Genomic DNA, 21981 nt, shown 5'->3' with positions numbered 1-21981 from the left:
TCATATAGAATTTTTTATTTGTTGCTGGGTTTTTTCACCCTTATTTCAAGCAGAAAAATAAGTTTGAAGAGTATTACCCTATCTAGATATTTTATGTGTAGGGAAATAATGGAACAAAGAAGAACTCACCAAGCAGTGGTATAGGCAATACTGCTTTGTTCTCTGAGGTTATTTTAGTTATTCTATTAGTACCCAGCCATAAATACAGTGACTAAAATAGTTACTTATTAACTAAATTGAAGAAAAAACCCTAATGTAAGTTTTAACTTTTTATTGCTAATAATCATGTTACTAAAACACTTCATATGATTTTTCATAAACATATAACATTTCCAGAATTAATTTAGAAAATTGTTTTCCCTCTTTGGGTGCCTGGAATTTTCCATGTTATCCTTATGACACTTTTAATGGTGGAACTTTTGAAAACAACGTTAAGGCCATATGTCTTGGGTATTTTTAAAAAACTAATATTATCTGATTTAAAAAAATATATATTAAAGCCAATTTCAAGTAAAAAGGAATTCTTTATAGCTGTTGTCTCAATATTACTTGAGCAACTTTGAGTCTCCCAGTCTAAAGTTGCTTCTACTTTGTTTGTTAGAGATGTTTTGAGGCTGTACTAACTTCTGATTTTTCTGGACATTATGTATCACTTAATTAAAATTGATTAAGAAGTGCCAGTGTAACATAAATCTTAGATTATTGTAGACTACCAGTCTGAATAAACATTTGGAGAAGGTGGATAATAAACATTTCTACAGTAAAGAAAATAAAACTACTGATGGATAATAGAGTCTACATATTTTATATTTAAATAAATCAAATTCAGATTTCATACATAGGTGCATGTGACTAAAGTATAAGTAAGTATCTATGGGTCAAGTTCATGTTGTGGTTTTGTTTGATTAAGATCAGTTTCTTAGATGTACAGATACCTGATTTGTGTTCTGAAGGACTGGCTAAGCATACATAAAAGTTGTGTCTAGTAAGGAGAGGCAGAGAACAATGAACCAACTTGCTTAGCTTTTAAATGCTTTTTTGTTTCTTTTTTTGTTTGTTTTGGTGGTCAGGGCTTTGTGTGTGTGTGTGTGTGTGTGTGCGCGCGCTTTAAAGAATCAAATTAACCTAAATAGAATAGAGTATGCTAACAGTTAAATAAAGATTGAGCAAACTTTATATTTTCTAGTCTAAGAGTTTTTTTTAAACTATTTTCTTAGTTTCTTTTTATGTATGTCACTCAGATGTCACATCTTGTCGGGGGAAAACATCTCATGGGTAACAGAAATGAACTGACACTTTTTTGTCCCCACTGACCACTTAAAGTGATAAGCCTCCCATCTTAAGAAAGACAGCTTTTGACATAAATATCCTTTAATTGAATTTTAATTGAATTTACATTTTAAAAGAAATATACAGTGGTACAGTAGGTACCTACCCTAAATTTAAACCCCTCATATGAATTAAATTAATTGCCAGCCCTGACTTATATTTTAAAAATACGAATTCTCTGAAAAGGTACCACAGGGTTAATATGAGGGCCAGAAGTTTTCCTAAAATATCATATTTTTTACACTTACACACTGTCAAAGCTCAAGAACATTTCCCTGTACTTCTCATACCTTCAGAAGCTTCTTGCCTCACTTTCCTTACGAATTAAGTATTTGTAGATGCTTGAAACGGGAATAGTCTCTTGGATGAGTTTTTCCTAGCCTGCTTAAACAGCCCGGAAATGTCTTATGAAAACACATATTAGTGTGTTGTATCTAGTTACTTTCCTGGCTGAGGATTTTATCTGTGTTATTGGCACCCCTTGTCTCTAATTCAGGCATGGACAGAAATATTTATTAGATACTTCATTATGGGCTAAAATAGAGATGAAATGGAAAATAAAGGCACAGCACACAGGTTCAGTGTAGGACTAAGAGGGCTATGACAGAAGTATGAATAGGTGTCATAGGAGCTTGGGAACTGTGCCTCATCTACGCTGGGCCTTCAGGAAGGAAGATTTCCTGGTGAGGCAACACTAGGGCCAAGTCTGGATCCTGAACACTAGGGCCAAGTCTGGATCCTGAAGGATCCAGAATGCATTAGTTGGTGAAGATGAAGTTGGAGTGCAGGAAGGACTTGAGGCAATGGCAGTCTGTGAACATGCTGTATGTGGAAAGCACAGCAGTGTCACCAAAACCAAAACTAGGAGTCTGGGAATAGTTGAACTATGGTAATTCTAAAAGGCCACCTTTGAAGTCATGTTCACTGTCTTGGATTTTGGAAAGATCTGACATAATTGTAGTAATCTGAATACCAATTTGTTTCTTTTACGATTTTTTTTAAAAAACAAGGAAGGGATTTCATTTTCTCATGTAATATAAACTCTGTGTATTGGTACATCCAGAGCTGGTAGAGCAGCTCTGCTGGGGAAAAAAAAAAAAAGATCCTTCAGGTTTCCTACACCCCTATCTTTAGGTATAGCTTTCATCCTGCTGCTTTCAATGGAAAGAAGTGTGGAAAGAAAATCATTTTCTTAGGAAGATTTGTCTTTTTTTTTTAACTTTTTATAGGAAAGAATTTCAACTCTTGAAATTCTTAAGAGTTGCAAGAATAGTTCAATGAATTAGTGTACCTTTCACCTAGATTCACCAGTTGTTGATATTTTGCCCCATTTGTTTTTTTTTCTCAGCCTCTGTTTCTGAACTATTCATGCTAAGTAGCAGACCTTGTAGCTCTTCAAGCCTAAATACTTCAGCACATATGTCCTAAGAACAGGAAAGCGTTATTACTTACATAACCATGGTACAGTGATGCAATGCTATTAAAAAAACATAGCTCATATTCACAGTTCCTTGTCTAGAGCAAACATATTTTTGTCTGCCTTGTGTTGGAAGACTGGAAGAGGAGGAGAGAATGGCTAGGGGCTTTGTATTCCAGAGCTTACCTCTCCCAAGCCACAAGAATTTTATCTTCTTTTTATATCTTCTTTTCTTCTTGCACCTAATTAGTGTTTGATAAGCTTCACTTCAGGCAATGATCTTGAGAGAAATATGACCCAACATCAGCTTTCTATCTCAGTTATGATTTTGTGGAAGTGACATTACACCTTTGATTTCTCCTAGGGTGTTTTAATGATAGATGTTATAAAGTCATAGGAAAAATATCTCCTAACCATGCTTTTCATCAGAAGTTAGTACTAGAGGTTTTATTTGGTACACCAAGAGTGAGTATTCTCCAGCATTAAGACAATTTTAAGAAAGTTGATCTTGAGGCATTCAGTTTACTTCATATATTCATTTTCTACAGTTATTAGACATATAAGTGAATGAGATGTCTTATTTGGTAAGGCAATTATTTGTTTATGGTTAGTATGTTAATGATGTTAGTATAATAACTAGCATAATTTTGAGACTTTTTCCATTTGTCTTTGTTCTGCCTACATAAGAAAATTGTGTGTATATGTATGTGTACATACATAGACCTACTTCCTTTTCTAAGATATATTTTGCATATTATTATGCATGTTTCAAATAAAATGTGTCAAGTTTACATCTCTTGACAACCTACAACAATTTTGCTATTTTTCTTTCAAGATGTATGTTATTTTAAGTAAGAATATGTGGTCTGATTTTGTTAAATTGCATTTTTGATAAAGTTGAGATGTTAAAAATTTACCTTTAGATCATTTTTTAAAGGTTTTTTTTCTTTTTAAACAGAAGAGATGGGAGTGAGAAGGAGGGAGAGAAACATCAGTGTGTGGTTGCCTGTCATTCATCCTCTACTGGGGACTGGCCGGCCAACCCAGGCGTGTGCCCTGACTGGGAATCGAACCTACGATCTCTTGGTTCACAGGCCGGCACTCAACCCACTAAGCCACACCAGCCAGTGCTAGATAATAATTTTGAAAAACCTTTGCAGTGTTTTTATGGATTGTCAGTAGAAAGTACACATTTAAGTAAGAGCTTCATAGGAAATAAAGTAAATGATAAAATTATAGAAACAAGTTAGCTGCTAGATGATACAATAGAACAAAACAGGAATATAATTGTTTCTACTAGTCAAAGTACCTTAGTAAACTAAGGTCTCTGAACTTTTTTTATTGCTGTCCCTTTGAAAAAAATTTTATTGATATTCAAATATAGTTGTCTCCATTGTCCCACAAGAAACAAAAACTTACGTTAGCTTATATGTAAGAAGAGATGTAAGAATGTCATTGCAGCTCACAGAATCTAATAGTAGGCGAAGTCACACAGATTCACTGAAACTAGGAAACAGAAAGCTAGCAGGAAGCAAAGCAAGTGTTTCTATCTCTTTTCTTTGGGCTACATGGTTTCTCAAGTCTACAGCTCTTTTGCTTAGTTCTTTTCTACAGAATGGCTTCCCTGCTCCCAACCCTGTCGTGGAGGCTCTGCAGCAGCCAGCTGAACCTGTATGTCTTCCTATGTTGAGATTCCTACTTTTGGCTAGTTCAGTTTGGGCATACTCTTCTCAGTATCTGGGCATGGGGAGTTCCTTTGAGTCCTGCTGTGTCTATTCCTTGGCCATTTGTCGCTCTTGTACCTGACAAAGGAGGAACTGGATTCCAGTGGCAGTGAAGGGGTGATTTTTTTTTTTTTGCCACATTGAATTTGATTTCTCTGAATTATATCCAAAGAGAAATAAAAAAGGTAGTCAGAAATACAGGTTTGGGTTTAGGAGCGAGATGTAAGTTAGAGCGATAGATCCAAAGTAATCAAAAGAGAAAAGATTGAAGTCATGACAGTGGATGAGATTGCCCGGAAAAAGCATGTGTAGAGCAGGACTTCTTCACCTTGGAGGTTTTTGGATTAACTCCCTGAAATTGTGTGCAAAAATGTGTGTTTAAGTATTTTCTGTGGGACAGGTCCATGCTTTTTATAAAATTCTCAAATAGTTCTGTGATCCAAAAAGGTTAAGAACCAGTGTTAGAGAATGAGACAAAACACTTGAAACTAATAAAAAATAATATTAAATATAAACTCTAATAAAAAAAATTTAAAAAACTTAAAACAATTCACAAATCAAGAATTACAAAGGTTTGAGAAACATAAAGAAGTTCTATCTCATTAGTAATAAAAATACAAAATAAAATGAGAAAAAATATTTCAGGGGCTGACAGAGGAGTAGATTTTACACAAGGAGGGTGGGGGTGGGAGAAAGCCATTTCTAAGGAGAAATAGCTGGAAAATTAGGAGGAAACCAGGAACATATGCCCTTAGGAAAGCAAAAAGAAAGGGGGTTATTTCAGGAAGGAATGAGCAAGTGGTAAGCAATGTAAAATACAGCCCAGAGGACAAGGAAGAGGAAGACTGAAAGTGGCAATAAGAATACCATTGGCGACCTGGTCCAATGCTTTTAGTGGCCTCAGAAGGCAGACTGGAACAAGCTGAGGAAGGTGAAGAAGTAAATAAAGTCAATGTGGCTCTCTCCTAGAAGCTTCATTAATAGAGGGAGGAAAAAGGACAGTGCTTAGGGGTGCCTGAAGTAGAAATTGGATTTTTGTTGTCATCATTTGTTTTAAAATAGGAGACGTTTAAATGGTGCCATAAGTGAGTTGGAGTGGGAGAATTTGAAGGTTAAAGAGTTGAGTAATTGATGGGGGGAAGGCCTGAAGAGTCAGAATGAGGTAATTGGTTAGGGAAAGGTAACTAGGTAGGGAATGTCCACTATTAAATATGTAGACAAACTTCCCTGTCAAATACCCCTTCTACTGATGAGATTAATACTTTTTTGTCTGGACTGATTTAGCAAATCAGTGTTCATTGAAATGAATTGGTATATTGGGAGGGGTAAGTCTCCAATTTATGCTGAATAAATGTTTCTTATAGCTAAAGATTTAAGTTTTTCTGTTCTAAACTTTTGATTTGAAGGTGGGATGGGGATAGGTAGTAGTTAGGAAGCAATACAATTTGTTAAAAATGTTCAGAATATTTCCCACTCTTTCTCAATTGTTGCATGTGCTACAGATAGCGGACCAAGGTAGAGTGGAACAATTCTGTTCAAGACCATGAGAGGGAAGAGAATTCACATTATTTAGACACTAGCCAGGAATATATATATATTATCTTTTTTTAATCTTAACACATCTTTGCAAGATAGATGTTACTGTTGTCATTTTTATAGGTATGAAGTCCAGTGCATAAGGGTGGTTAAAAAAATTGCCCAAGTTCTCTAATATATGGCTATTAGATTTGAGCATGGATCTGTGTAAACCCAAATTTCGAATTTAGTATTACTCTATCATGCTATTCAGTAAGGCATACTTGGGGGCCTTAATGGATGTACAGTTGCTTGTACTCTCTCCCCACATACAGTAAGAGTTCCTGACAAGATACTGGTCAGGGCTTTGCTTTGCTGTGCAGTGCAAAGATGGCATTGCTATGCAATGAGCCCATCTCGTCTCTTCTCCATTTTCATTGTCAGTGTGTATTGCTTACTGTCCTGGTTATTCTTTTCCTTTTTCACCCTAAGTCCTTGTCATTTTTATCTGATTTCAGCTACCATGTCTGCAGTTGGCTGAATTATTGAGTTTTTAAAAATCTCTTCTCCCCTTTGTTCCTAACTCACCCTGGCTTTTGTGCAGAAAAGCTGGCTATGTGTAGCTCTTGCCCAGCAATCAGACACTCCTTTCCTACATAAAAGAACTAATGGATTGGCCCCAGTAGGTTGATTACCTGGCTTTCCGTTCTTTTTGCTTTATTTAATCACTGCCTATTGCTCCTGGCTCTTGGCTGATGGAAAGAGATGCTTTTCCACCTCCATTTCCTGACTTGACTTTAGCTTTAGAGCAATGATTCTGTTGGCACTGAAAGGGGTGACTTACTTCATAGGTGTTAAGAAAATTCTAAGGAAACTTGTAAGGAAAACTTTGCCTGACTCCTAAGACTTAAGTTAAATATTATCCCAATTTTTTTAGGAGTAGACAGAATATTTTGGAGTAGAATATTTAGGAGTAGACAGTCAGCATTTTGATAAGGTAAATATAGCTTTCATTATGGCCTTTAAATTTTACAGGCTAAATACTGTTTGCTTGTTGGGGGGCTGTATCTTGGCTTTTTAAGTCATGTTGGTGATTTCTCTCTCAGTTAATCATTTTTGCTTGTTATGCCCATTTAACAGTGAAGTCAGAATGATTTGTATAACTTAAATATAGTAGCTTAAAATATTTAAGAGCCTATATTAAACTTATATTAAATAACTATTTGAAAGTTGTTTTACAAGTAGTGATTTATAACCTGGCAATTTCAAGACCTGTTTGTCCTTCCCCAAGTACCTGTATTTGGAATTATCTGTTTTATTACCTATCATCATATATTTTTTCTTAAAAAAACACACTCTTATCATTTGTGTTCTCTTTGAGGTAATGTTTCTCATGCCTCTCTTTTTTATAATGCTTTATACTTTTAATACTTTAGAACTTCTAGTATACAAAAGTTATTTGTTGGGTGATAGCAGAATATGTTAATTGTTTTTGCCTCTCTGGTTCTTTAAATAATATTCTGAAGTTCTTATGGTAGCATAGTATCTACTTAGAATTTGGTAGCCACAGTTTACTTTAACTTTGATGATTTATTATCTCTGAAGAAATAAAAAAATCTTACGTACCTTGATTTAAAATATTAAATACATACTTTTGAAAAATTGGAGCACTAAGAATAGATCTTTTATGTTTTGACAAATAGGAACCATTTAGTTTCCTGAAATAAATTTTTAAGTTGAAACTTTAGAACAGAAAATTGAGCTCCCAATTTGGAAAAAATTGGTAGTAGAAATTATTTTGTCTTAAAACCATGTTAAATTAGAGCAAATATAAATTATAGGTAAATAAATAGGTTGACTATTATATATAAAAGAAAATGTATAGATTTGTCTGGAGAACAAGATATTAACTGTTATTGAAAATGTTCTCATTTGTGACAGCTCTAGAAGACTAGGTAACTTTTTTTTTCTCTTTTACTTGAATGATCTTTGGCATAGTTTTGAGTATAAGTTGTGGCCTAAAATGTTTAAAACAGAGTTTTGATCTAATCTACATTTTGCTCATTAAAAGTTTCACCTTGTTTTTCCACCACTGACAAATGATTTCTTGTCAGTGGTAAGTGATCTTCAGACCAAGTTGTTCATATATTATGTTTTTAGAAACATCAACATTTCATTTGAAACATAGATCTCTTTGCAAATGATTTTATAAAAGCAATTCATCATATTCTACCTTTATTAAAAAGCTTTTTTTGTTTTGTTTTGTTTTATTTTTTTACTCTCCTGTTTATTTGCTTAAACTAGTCTTGGATGATTAGTCCCTCAATGGGATAGATGATATTATTATGTGTTCATAATTTACTTGGACCTTGCTGGCTATTTTCTGGGATGTTTAAGATTTTCTATGTTGCTTGTTGTTAGACTTTATTTTGTTAGCTCTGGATTGATATCACAGCTTTTCTGATCATCTGCATGGATAAGAATTAGAAATATAGGCAACAAATAATAGATGAGCTATCAGGTGGAAATTATGTTAGGACTGCTGCATATTGAAGAAATTTGCAGAATTTCAGTATTGGAAAAATTTGAGTTCTGCCATCTGTTTGGGTTTATTTAAGTTTATAGGTAAGCTGTTACCTAGCATATTTTAAATACCAGGTGATTGACCTAGTCACATATGCTTGCATTAAAAGCAGTGTATATCTAGTATAGCATAGATACTAATATGTTTATTCAAGGAAGAAATGATTGGTAGCATAGTTCCAGCTAACAATGCAACAAAACCCCAAATAACAATAGCTTAAAAATGATAGATGTTTATTTCTGTCTCATATAAAAATGTGGCGCTTGGCAGTCCAAAACCATAAGTGCTCAGGGATCTAGGCTTCTTCCAGCTCACTGTGCTGCCGTTCCTAAGGTGTGGGCCTCATCCTCACGGCTACGGATTGACTAGTTTTTGACAGAGAAGCTTGGGGATGATAATTGGTAGGTCCATTAATCACTTATTTTTAAAATTTATATTGGACTTCCAAATTTAAACAAAGCTATCTTTACTGGTTATAATTTAGGGAAAACACTAGACTGTCAGTGACTAGAAAGTATTTACTACTGCCTTGTACTTTGTGAGGCATGTCAGTCACCTTGCTGGGGACTGTGACAAGCACATGCTGAACTGCCATAGTCTAGGAAAGGACTGTATAGCCATATGGAGAGTGGACCTATGGAGAGTTCCACATCAAGGTCCAGAGAGATTCTTACCCTCTTTGGGACTTTCCAGTGGTTCCAAACAGCTGGAGTCTGGTTATGAAACTAAAAATAGAGTTGGAGATATAAGTAGTGGCCAGGTTATGAAAAACCATCTTGCTGTGCGTAGAAGTTTGAACTCTTTACAGAAGATTGTTAAACTACAGAGGGGTAGTAAAAATAATATGTCATTTTAGAAGGACAGTTTTAGATATAGTAGGGGCTAGTGGATTAGAGGGATAAGACTAGAGGAAAAAGTGTCAGTAAGAAGACTTGCTTTTTTTCAGTCCAGAGCATGGATTATGAGGATGTCCACTTAGTAAGGCAGGGTCTATAAAACCTGTAGGCAAGTGGGATGTTAGGGGGAAAAGAAAGAAAAGGCCTGTGACTCCCAAGGTTTATAATTGATATTCTTAGTTGCAAACAAAATCAATCAAACAACCTAAAGATCTTTTATCTCCTTGTATGTAGAATTTCAAATTTGCACAATCTGCTTATTCTTTAGATAGCTCTGAGACTCAATTCATATTGGGGGAACAACAGGCCCACTTGTTTTGGTTTATTTTAGTTTTTGCACATTTTGTGGGAAAATGATTCTTTGAAGAATAATTTTATATGCTAGGAGACCTTTTAAGCTTCATTATAAAGCTGATTTAATTTACTTTCCACTACATAACATTAAAACATTGAACTTGTATTCTAAAATATTGTATCTTTATTGTGGATTTAGTTGAGTTTTCTTGTGTTATAAGCAGACTTTAATTTAAAATCATTTAAAATTTTGTTTGAACGTTGGTTTAGTAATTGATTGGTTTAGATTATGGAGTACTTGGTAGGTTTAACTGCTGGCATCTTTGTCTCTCCAAGTGTTTCAGTACGTTTCCCCACAGGAGAAAATGCATCCATTTTCAGGTTCTAAATTGCCTGTAGGATTCTTCAACTACTTTTCATTAGGTAGTTACTGAGCTCCTAGAACATGCTAAGCACTAATCTAAAAACTGGAGAAAGGTAAATTGGACCCCCTCCCCTCCCTTATTCATTGAAGAGTCATTCTAAGTATAATTCTAGAAAAAGGAGCCTATAAATAAGCCTTAAATATGGTTTAGCTTACATACTATCTTTGTAACTAATATAAAATAAACTCTATTCTTAAAAGTCCTTGTAACACAGACATTTCTTTCACACTGTACTTGCATAACTAGATTTGTATGTAATGTGGTTATTTAGGGGGCATGCTCTGCCTTGTAGATTGCTTTGGGTTGTAACCACTTGCTGATCAGGAACCAGAATTTAAGAAGAAAAGGAAGTACTTCTTGTTTCCAGTTCTGCATGTAAAGAGCTTAGAAGTCACCACTACAGTGTGACAAGTAAAAATCTGAACAGACTGTAAAATCCACAATTTTTTGGATCCATAAGAGAGGGGAAGACACAAGGTAAACCACTGTCGTATGAGATGGGTGAATATAAGGAGTCAAGGCTTATTGGAGCAGAGACTGCCAAGCAGAAACTAGTGTGGGAACCAGTGCCTGAGTAAGAAAACCTGAACTGTAATTGATGAATTTCAGGAGGCTCTGTGTGGATGAATTTGAGACTTAAAATCTCCAAGGGGATCAAATCATAGGGGGCCCCCATCACAGATTGAGATTTAGCTCCAGAAACTAGACCAGGTTCTTACAGTAAATATTGGAGAAAAATCCTCTTGGGCTTCTGGCAAGGACAAGGAAAAAGGAACCATTTTTAAATACAGCAGAGCACTCTGTTGTTCTTAACAAGTCCTGTCCTCAGGGGAAACTAGTTAACCAGAGCCTTACCTACTGGGATATTATTAGAGTTTAACTGACTTGGCAAAGGGAAATAATCAACTGTGGCTGACTCTAGCCATGCTGCCCTACCCAAGGGAGGATTAAAAAAAAAAAAAAATCAACCCGAGGAACATTTGCAAAGTTCACCGACCAGAGGCACAGGGTCACTGAAAGACTGAGTCCTAATAATAGAACTATAAAATGTTTCCTCTCTCTTGACCTCACCATCACATTACTGAAGGCCTATTTTCCTTATTTCTTTTGTCTAGTTTATGATGTCATATTCCAGATATCAAGAAAACATTACAAGTAATACTAAAAGGCAAAACCCCTCTCAATTTGAAGAGTACAGTAAGTTTCAGAACCAGCCATAACAATGATGTTGGAATTATCAGACCAGGGATTTAAAACAACTGTAATTTTTATGCTAACAACTCGAATGGATAAAGAACAGCATACAAGAACATATGAAAAGTGTAAGCAGAAAGATAGAAATCCTAGAAAAGAACCAAAGAGAAATGCTAGAGATCAAAAACACTGTAATTAGAAATGAAGAATATCTTTGTTGGGCTTATTAGGTGACTGGACATGGCTGAGGAAAGAATCTCTGAGCGAGAATATATATCAATAGAAACCTCTAAAACTGAAAAGGAAATAGAACAAAGACAAATGAAATGGAACAGAGTATTCAAGGTTTGTGGAGAAACACAACAGATACAATATACACACAATGGTGATACAAGAGGAAAAGGACCAGAAGAACTACCTGGCACAATAATGATTGAAAATATCCCCAAATTAACATCAGACGCCAAACCACAGATCTAGGAAGCTCAGAGAACACCAAGTAGGGTAAATGTGAAAAGAAAAAGAAAAACTACACTAGGCATGTAAATTACAGAAAATCAAAGATAAAGAAAAATCTTGGGCCCTGGGTGGGTTGCTCAGTTGGTTAGACAGTTGTCCCAATACACTCAAGGTTGTGGGTTTGATCCCCAGTCAGGGCACATACAAAAATTAACCAATAAATTTATAAATAAGTGGAACAACAAATTGATGATCCTCTCTCTCTTTCTCTCTCCCTCTTTCTCCCTTTCTCCCTTCCTTTCTCTAAAATTAATAAATAAAACTTAAAAAGAAAGAAAAATGAAAAATTGTGAAAGAAGCCAGAAGGATAAAATGCCTTACCTATAGAGAAAGATAAGAATTATATTCAGCTTTCCAGAAACCCAGCAAACAAGAAGAGAGTGAGTGGAGTGAAATATTGAAGTGTTGAGAACATAAAACCACCAACCTGGAATTCTGTACCCTGTGAAATTATCCTTCAAAAGTGAAGGAGGTACAAAAATTTTCTCAGATAAACAAAAATTGAGGGAATTTATTCCTAGATCTGCTATGCAAGAAATATGAAAATAAGTTTTTTGAAGAGAAGGAAAATTTTGTGTGTGTTAGAAACCTAGATCTATATAAAAAAAGAGTAAATGAAGGTAAAATAAAAGTTGGTTATTCTTTTTTGATGTAACAGGTAGTTTGTTCAAAATACTAACAGCAACAGTATATTGTGTTATGTGTGTCTATCCTGTGTATTTATGTATGTTTATTTTTAGTGAAATAAATGACAATAATGTTTTAAGGGTGGGAGGAAATAATTAGGATTATCTTATTTGGTTATTAGAAGTTACTTACACTACTCATGAGGTGATATATTATTTGGACATGGATAAATTATAAATGTATATTGCAAACTAGGGCAGTCACTAAAAAAAGTAAAAAAGTGTAACTGACATGCTAAAATAGGAGAGAAAATGGAATGATGTAAAATAATTAAAACCACAAAAATGGCAGAAAAAGAGTGGAAGACAAAAGTAGAAGCAAAGAACAAGGACAACAAATAGAGGAAAGTAATGAATGTGGTAGATGTAAAATCAACTATATCAATAGTCACCTTAATGTTGGTGCTCTAACTGTTCCAATTAAAAGAGTGTATCAAAAAGCATGGCCCAAGTATATGTGGTCTCTAAGAAGCCCACTTTAAATATAAAGACAAATATAGATTAAAAGTAAATGGATGGAAAAAATATACCATGCTAACACTAATCAAAAGAAAGCAGGAGTAGCTATATTAATTTCAGATAAAACAGGCTTCAGACCAAGGAAAAAATCAGCAGAGATAGAGAAGGACATTGCGTAATGAGAAAGGGGTCAGTTCTCCAAGAATATGTAGAAGCACGTAACATGTATGCACCTAACAACGGAGAATCACACTATGTGAACCAAAAACTAGCAGAACTGTAAGGAGAAATACATGAATGAATTCCACTGTCATAGTTGGAGACTTCAACACTAAAAATTGGGCAGATTTCAGGCAGAAAGTCCGTTAAAGGCATAGTTAAGCTCTATAACAACATCGATCAACTGAATATAGTTGACATCTATAGACTGACTCATTCAACAACAACAACATCATACATATTTCTCTCAAGCTCACTGTGGATATTCACCAAGATAGAACACATTCTGGGTCATAAAACCCACCTTAACAAATTTAAAAGAACAGAAATCATGCAGTGTTGCTTCTAGTACACAGTAAAATTAAACTAGAAAGAAATGCAGGAAGATAACTGGAAAATCCCCAAAATGTGTGGGAATTAAAGAACACACTTATAAGGAGCACATAGGTCAAAGAAGAAATTTCAAAAGAAATTTTAAAATATTTTGAACTAAATAAAAGTGAAAGCCCAATTTTTAAATTTGTGGGGTAGGATGAAAGCAGTGCTCAAAGGGACATTTATATCATTGAATGCATACATTAATAAAGAAGAAAACTTGAAAATTAATAATCTAAATTTCCAGTGTAGGAAATGAGAAAAAGAATGAATTGAATTCAACTAAGTAGAAAAAAGGAATAATAAGAATAAGAAATCAAATAAATTAAAAATGGGAAATCAGTAGATAAAATCAATGAAACCCAAAGTTAGTTTTTTGGAAAAAGTGAGTAACATAAGCTTCTGCCAGACCAACTAAAAAAAAGAAAGAAGACACAAATTCCTAATATTAGACATGAAAGAGGATACATCACTACCAATCCCATGGAAATGGAAAGCGTAGAAAAGAAAAACTGTGAACACTATGAATAGTGCTATGAACAAATTTGATAGCCTAGATGAAATGGACTGATTCCTTGAAAGGAACAGTCTGCCTCTTCAGATTATCTGTATCTTCCTGTGTGAGTTTTGGCAGACTGTGGATATGGCAAATTGATTTTAAAGTTTATGTGGAGAGGCAAAAGACATAGTATAGTCAACAAAACATTAAAGGCAAAGAACAAAGTTGGAGGAATGACCCTACTTGACTTCTTGAATACTAACTACAAAACTACAGTAATCAAGATAGTGTACTCTTAGTGAAAGAATAAGCAAATAGATTAATGGAATAAAATATAAAGCCCAGACATAGACCCCCATAAACACAGTCAGCTGATCTTCGACAAATGCAGTTTTATTGCAAAGGCAATATAATGGAACAAAGATATTTTCCTCAATAGATGGTGCTAGAACAACTGAACATCCATATCTCAGTAAATGAATCAGACTTAGACCTTACATCCTCCACAAAAATGTTTCAAAAGGACCATGGATCTAAATGTAAAATGCAAAACTATAAAACTTCTAGAAGATGATATGGGAGAAAAATCTAGATGACTTTAGATATGGTGATGTCTTCTTGGATAGATACACCAAAGGTTTGATTCATGAGAGAAATAATTGTGAAGCTGGACTTAATTAAAATTAAAAACGTTTGCTCTGTGACATACAACATTACTATAGTTGGAAGACAAGCTACAGAATAGGAACATATATTTGCAAAAGACACATTTGATAAAGAACTGCTATTCACAATATTCTTCAACAAACTCTTAAACTTAATAAGAAAATAAAGTGGACCAAAGACCTTAACACACTCCTCACTAAAGGAGATGTATTAATGGAAATAAGCACATAAAAAGGTGCTTCACATCATATGTCATCAGGGAAGAGCAAATTAAAACAAGAATGAAATGCAACAGTACACCTATTGGTTTGTCAAAAATGTAGAACACTGACAACACAAAACGCTGGTGAAGGTGTAGAACAACAGGAACTCTCATTCATTATTGTTGGGAATACAAAATGGTACAGCCTCTTTGGAAGATAGTTTGGTGCTTTCTTACAGAACTAAACATACTTTTACCAATATTTAACAGTTGTGTGCCTTGGTATTTACTCAAAGGAGTTGAAAACTTATATCCACACAAAACTTGCATGTAGCTATTTATAGCAGCTTTATTCATAATTGCCAGACTTGGAAGCTATCAAGATATCCTTCAGTAGGTAAATAAACAAATTGTGGTGCATTTAGACAACTGATTATTATTTATTGCTGTGAATAAATGGGCTATCAAGCCATGAAAAGCATGGAGGAACCTTAAGTGTATACTACTAAGTGAAAGAAGCCAATCTAAAAAGTCTACATACTGTATGATTCCACTCATATGACATCTAGGAAAACCAAAGCTGTGGACACAATGAAAAGATCAACTGTTGTAAGGGGTGTTGGGGAAGGGATGAACAGGCAGAGCACAGAGGATTTTTAGGCCAGTGAAAATACTCTGTATAATATTATAATGATGGATATATAAAGTGATTAAGACTCTTGAGTTTTAAAATTAGATTTGAGTACAAATACCCTTCCTGCCACTAACTAGTTATCCTAATATTACATCATGTTATTTATCATTGCTAAACTCCAGCTCCTTATCTATAAAATGGGTGTTATCTGCAGGTTTTATGCATGTTATTGTGAAGAATAACTGAGAAAATGTGTATCAAGCAGTTAGTAGTGTAGTGCTTAACCAACAGCAGGCACTAAAAAATAGTACAATAGTAGGTTGGTCACTACTTTTCCTAGGCCAAGATTTTAAAGTATTGTGGAGACAGTTTGGAATTTAAATATGAGGGCCCCCCCCCAAATCCAGAATTATTTTCTGGAGGGTGGGCTCCTTGTAGTACAGGCTTCGTCTGCTAGGTGACTTCTAGGAACCCGTCTGTATCAGTGTACTAGCTGGTGTTGTAGTGGGAGGCTGTGTTCAGCTTCAGTGAATTTTTTTAAGACACTTTCATCATGTTTGTTTCATGATGGGTGATTTACAAGAGCACTTGCCCACACTGTCCTGAGTGTTCAGCAGTTTTTGACCAAAAATGACATGGCTCCTGTGCCTCACCTTCCCTGTTCTCCTTATCTCTCCCGAGTGATTCCCCCTATCCTGGATGAAAAAAAGCCAAAGGAAAACATTTTGCTGATGTAGAAGAGATGAAACAAAAAAAAATGGCAGAAACACTTAAAAGACATAAAAATCAATGAGTTTAAAAACTGTTTTGAGCAGTGAATAGAAAGAGTATCTGTTTTCTTCACCTTCTAGGCTTTTATTGGAGGCTAGGCAGCCAGCCTTACAGTAGAAAGAGAATAGGATCTGAGCCCTGGCCAGCCATTTGCTCACTTTGCACCTGAGCAAGTTATTGAAGTTTTCCCAGGCTCTCTTCTGTCCCTGTAAATGGTGACAATACCTGCCTCACAGGGATACTGTCAAGATGGAGGGTAATAACATGGATATACCTGTAATCATGTTTTCATGATGACGTGTAGTACAGTGTGGAATGCAGCAGCCATTCTGTGTTCCCAGCCCCAAGTACTTGGTGTCAGCACTTATCTCTGGCTGGGGTCACAGAGAATTCAGAGGCAGACTTAGATGAATCTTGGGAATGTTTTCATTGACAACATATTGCCATTTGACATCAAAAGAGAAGACTATAACATTTTTACACACCAAGTTCAAAGAAATAGATTTCCCCCAATCATCTTTCTGGAATACAGTATCTATTTCAGTTGAGCTTTGTTTCGGTTCTCTCTGAGATTTTAACAACCCACGTGCTATAGCAAACATACTGTTGGGTTGGCCAAAAAGTTTGTTTAGTTTTTTCCATAAAATAAAAAATACATTTTTCATTTTCACCAATAACTTTATTGATTTGGGTGTTTTGAGTATGTCAGCTCTCTCCCATGTGGTATAACATTGGTTATTCTCAATTAATGTCTCAATTTGAATGCTATCAACTTCACTGGTACCTGACCTTGAAGCATTGTCGAGTGAGAAATCTCTAGCATGAACGTTTGCAAACCATTTTTGACACATTCAATCAGTCACAGCACTTTCTCCATACACCACACAAATCTCTTTTGTGTTTCAGTTCGTTTTTACCTGTCTTGAAATAATAAAGAATAATATGCCAAAAATGTTCCATTTTCAATATTAATCTTCCATTTTCAATATTAAAATGGCTACATATTCACCAATTTTGAAAAGTTTGTTTTTTAATGCACACTGATACAACAACTGTCACAATACAATTTAACAAAGTTGTTTTGAATGAACTTGAAGACAACTAAGTGCTACCAGAGCCATCTTACGGGGAAAAAAACAAACTTTTTGGCCAACCCAATATTTTCAAGAAAGCCTGAGGAAGAGATTTGATTCTTCTTTCTATGAGTCCCATCTGGACTTTTCTTCTGTTAGACTTTTGACATTTTATGACCTGTAATATCTTCAGTTATGTTCTTGATTTTTAAGTTCTTGGTTGAACACTTTGTATCTGTATGTGACCTAGCCTTTTGCCTTAACCCTAAATTGCATAATCCTTAGTTAGAAGACAGAGGAAAGGAGGCTCTGGTTTCTATACACCAGGCACTAAGGTCATGAAGAAGTGAATGCCTCAATGGCATTGTATGCAGGAAAAAAGTGAGAGTACGCTAAAGCATATTATTCATAATAAATACCTCTGACCAGGAAAACAAAGGAGCAGAGACTGGTGGGGAAGAAGCCAGGTTTGGGCATGTTTTTAATTCTTTGCCAGAACACCTCACCTTCGCTCTACTTTAATATCCTTCTACTTTGAACCTGTGTCTCTTTTGTGAAGAAATCAGTCATCTCTTCCCCACCTCCAAGTGTTCAGTGTTGTTCCTGAAATATTAGTTAAATCTGGTATGGGAATGAACCACCCTTCATGTCTCTGAAAGGGATGAAGCAGATGTGACCCTCTGTGTATGTTAGTAACCAAATCCACAAAGACCCTTTCTGATCGCTTAGCAGTCATAGTGCTGAGCTCTGGGAGGTTTGGCTATTTTCTTACACCAGTTATCTTGGAAACACATTTAGAATATGGCCCTTGACATTGGCCCTTTACTGAAGGAATCACAGGTGACTTAATTGAAGGATGACATGGTGTCTTTGAGTACACTTTTAAAATGTTTTCTAAGATCACTCTTGTATGGGAGAAGAATTATTTTCCCTCTACCCTTCTGAGTTCTAAGCTGAGACACCTGTAACAGAAGACAGACTAACACAAGAAAACGTTTATTAAAATATATATGCCTCTTGTACACATGGGAGATACCTAGGAATAAAATAAGTAACTCAAAGAAGTAGATTCAGAATTCAGGCTTAAAATACATCTTAATGGGGGGAAGGGGAGGGAGGCAGACAGAATAAATGATTTTTAGGAAACATGGGTGGGAGGTAGTTTGTGACAAAGTTTGTCTCGATGGTGTGGACTTCAGTCTCTCATGATGAAAGTCAGTGCTCTCTGATGAAACTGCTGAGGAGAGGTTATGAGAGTTGAGTCCTTTGTGGAGGATGTGTTTTTAGGCAGATATGGGGAATTCATAGAAAGCCTGTGCCTGCATTTGCTGTTTTTCAGATGCCTACAACTCAAAACTATCAATATGCCAAGTGGTAGTGTGGGGTTGGCTGGTTCTGCTGCCCTTTACCTTAAGTGTCCAACAGTCAAAACTGGCATATTTGAAGGCCCTCTTGAAATGAAGCATATCTAATTTCAGCTTAATTCCTTAGGTATATGTAGAAAAATGTGTAAGATCTGGAAATTTTGTAATAAATTTTATATTCCACTCCCTCGCCAAAGCAAACCAAATAAACCTATGCAGTCACAAATATTTCGTAGTTGCAGGCTTCCCTGGAGTGGTGGCATTGATAGTGACCATAAACTCCTGCTCTTTCTCTGTCTACTAAAATTCATAAGATGAGCTCTGCCTGATGTGGTTCAGTGGAGTGAGTGCTGGCCTGTGAACCAAAAGTGTCCCTGGTTCAATTCCCAGTCTAGGGCGCATGCCTGGGTTGTGGGCCAAGTCGCTAGTGGGGGATTCGAGAGGCAACCACACACTGATGTTTATTTCCCTCTCTTTCTCCCTTTCTTCCCCTCTCTAAAAATAAATAAATAAAATCTTTTAAAAAATAGAATAAGGAAATAAAATGTATAGGATGGCTTTCCTTTTGGCCTCTGCATAAATTAGAACTGTTTATTGTTGGTTGAAAATTAAGATCTCCATTGTCTAAATCATGTCAGGGTAGTTCCTAGTTAACATAAGACTATATTACATGCTTTAACATGACACCCACAATTAATAAGTCAGTAATAACAACTTTCCTGTAAGGATTTTAAAAAGACCATAAACCATTTTCATGTTATACAAAGTTTCATTTAGTCTCACAGTATTTTAAATTATTGTTCACCTTTGTACACCTTCTGGGGGTGGGTTCCTGACACCTCACTACTGTAATTCACAGAACTGTTTCCTATTCCAATCTTATTTCACACCTGTGATAACTTTGGGCTGATACCAGAGGGGAGAGCAAGGCAGTAAAACAGCTTAGACCAGCCCTTTCCCCTTATTCTGTACCTCTGTGGAGAAAGGCAGGATCACATTTACTGGTAGATGCTGGTGGCACTGAAAGGTTGTTCCCTGGAGGTACTCAGACCAGGGGAAGTTGAAAAACCAGTCGAAGAGAGTGGGGAAGACACAGACCCCATTGTACCTTCTGCTTGTCCGTGGGCAAGGTGACCTCCCACACAGTGCCTTTCCATTAGCCCTCATGTTAACATACGAAGTGTCTTCATCCCACAACTCTGGAGTCAGTGAGGTGGTGGAGCTGGATGGCAAACCCCAGGTCTCCATGCTAAAACTCATACTTTTTTTCTTATGATAGAGGGAAACTTTTAGATATTCTTGTCCTTATTAAATAGTTCAAAAACAAAAGTTTGGGCAAGTCATTCACAGAAAATCAGGTAAAGATTGTTTTCTGTCCTGGGATTAACAGTGATATCTGTATGTAATTTAGAGCAAGGAATTCACATATTGTGAATGCATATTCAATTTATTTTCTCCAGGAGAACATCATGACTTGTCTATAAAATAGGAATAGTGTGTTTCCGCTCTGCGATTGCTCTGTAGATTCAGTACAGCCGTCTCTGAAGGTTTAGACTGGGCCAGGACAGAGTCAGTGCTCTCTAACACGCAGCTCTTACCAAGTGCCGTGATTCTTGATATTATTTTTGGTGGGTGATTTTCATGTGCTTTTGTGTTCATCCCCAGATATAGATACTTGTATTCTCTAACACCAGGGAGTGTGTTTTTAATGTATCAGCCCACTTTATGTGGAATCATACTTAAATTCATTTTTAAACTTCTTGGATTGCAGAAGTGGCTGCAGCAGTAAACAAGGCTTTTACCTAAACAGTAAAGTAGGCTTCACCTGAGAAGTAATTGCATTGCCTTCTAGTCATATGCAGCATTACTTGTTTGTGTGTGTAATGACTTGCTTGTGTATTTTAAATAGAGTGTTTGAACTTCATATAGTCTAGGTACTTCTGAAATTTGGAAAGGATTTGTTAACTATGGCTAGTTTATTAATTTTTATGTCTTAAAATACAAGACAGTGTATATTATATTTTGATCTTAAAAGAGCTTCTTTGTCATTTAAAATCTAATTTACCTTGTTATTTGATTATTGTATTATTTTAGGGAATATCTTGGTAAACAGCTCCAATCTGAGCAACCTCAGACTGCTGCTGCCCGAAGCTGAAGTGTGCCCTCCAGCCTTCCTATTTCACCCGTGACACAGCACCTGGAGTGTGAATCTCAGTAATTAAATGAATTGTCATTTTGTTTGTAACTTTCTTCTGTTGTATAGCTTTCCCACTGCTGATTTCTGGTAAAAGTGTTTGCCCATTAACTTGTGTAAAAGAGTAGGTGCTTTCTGTCTCTAAGAAAAGTATTAGTGTTACATATATTGCCTGTATTTCTATATTTATTCTCTGGAAATGAATATAGTTATTAAAGGATTCTCACTCCAAATATGGTTCTCTTTTTACTCATTTTGTACTTGGACTTTAACAAAAATTACATATTATCCCAATCAGATTGGGAGAAGGGTTGCAAAGTAGTGAACGGCAAATACGAGGGGGTCTCCCCCCAAAACAGAATTATCTTCTGGAAGGCAGACCCCTTATACAGACTTCCCCCACTAGGTGAGTGTTCTAGGAACCCCTCTGTATCAGTGTACTAGCTGGTGTTGTTGTGAGAGGCTGTGCTCGGCCTCAGTGAATTTTTTTGAAGACTCTTTCAGTGCATTTGCCCATTACATGATGGGTGATTTACAAGCACACTTGCCCACACTGCACTGAGTGTTCAGCAGTTTTTGACCAAAAACAACATGACCCTCATGCCTCACCCTCCTTATTCACCCAGTCTGGCCCTAAGTGACTTCTTTTTGTTTCCCTAGATGAAAACAGTCCTCACAGGGACATGTTTTGCTGATGTGGAACAGGTGAAACAAAAAATATGGCAGAAGCACTAAAAGGCATCAAAATCAATGAGTTCAAAAACTGTTTTGAGCAGTGGAAAAAATGTCACAATAGATGTCTTGCATTAAATGGAGAGTACTTTGAAGGTGACTGGAGTCTAAACATGTAAGAATAAATACACAATTTTTTATAAATACCAGTTTTTTGGGGTCCCCCTTTGTAAATGTTTTGATATTATATGTGTCTATATCTGTCCATCT

General features: G+C 35.8%; 1 protein-coding gene across 1 annotated transcript in view; it reads left to right on the top strand.

Annotated features, from left to right (window-relative positions):
- The window catches only part of ATP6V1H (ATPase H+ transporting V1 subunit H), a 128829-nt gene extending 107557 nt beyond the window's left edge, over window positions 1–21272 (top strand). Inside the window, exon 15 of the mRNA XM_028517875.2 lies at window positions 20940–21272. Coding sequence (XP_028373676.1) covers window positions 20940–21000 — 61 coding nt within the window. The 3' untranslated portion in view covers window positions 21001–21272. The remainder of the gene's footprint in view (window positions 1–20939) is intronic.
- Window positions 21273–21981: the final 709 nt, after the last annotated feature.

This window comes from Phyllostomus discolor, chromosome 7 (genome assembly GCF_004126475.2).
Source record: "Phyllostomus discolor isolate MPI-MPIP mPhyDis1 chromosome 7, mPhyDis1.pri.v3, whole genome shotgun sequence".
NCBI lineage: Eukaryota > Metazoa > Chordata > Mammalia > Chiroptera > Phyllostomidae > Phyllostomus > Phyllostomus discolor.
Note: the sequence above shows the minus strand (reverse complement) of the source record. Positions and strands in the feature narration are given on the sequence as shown.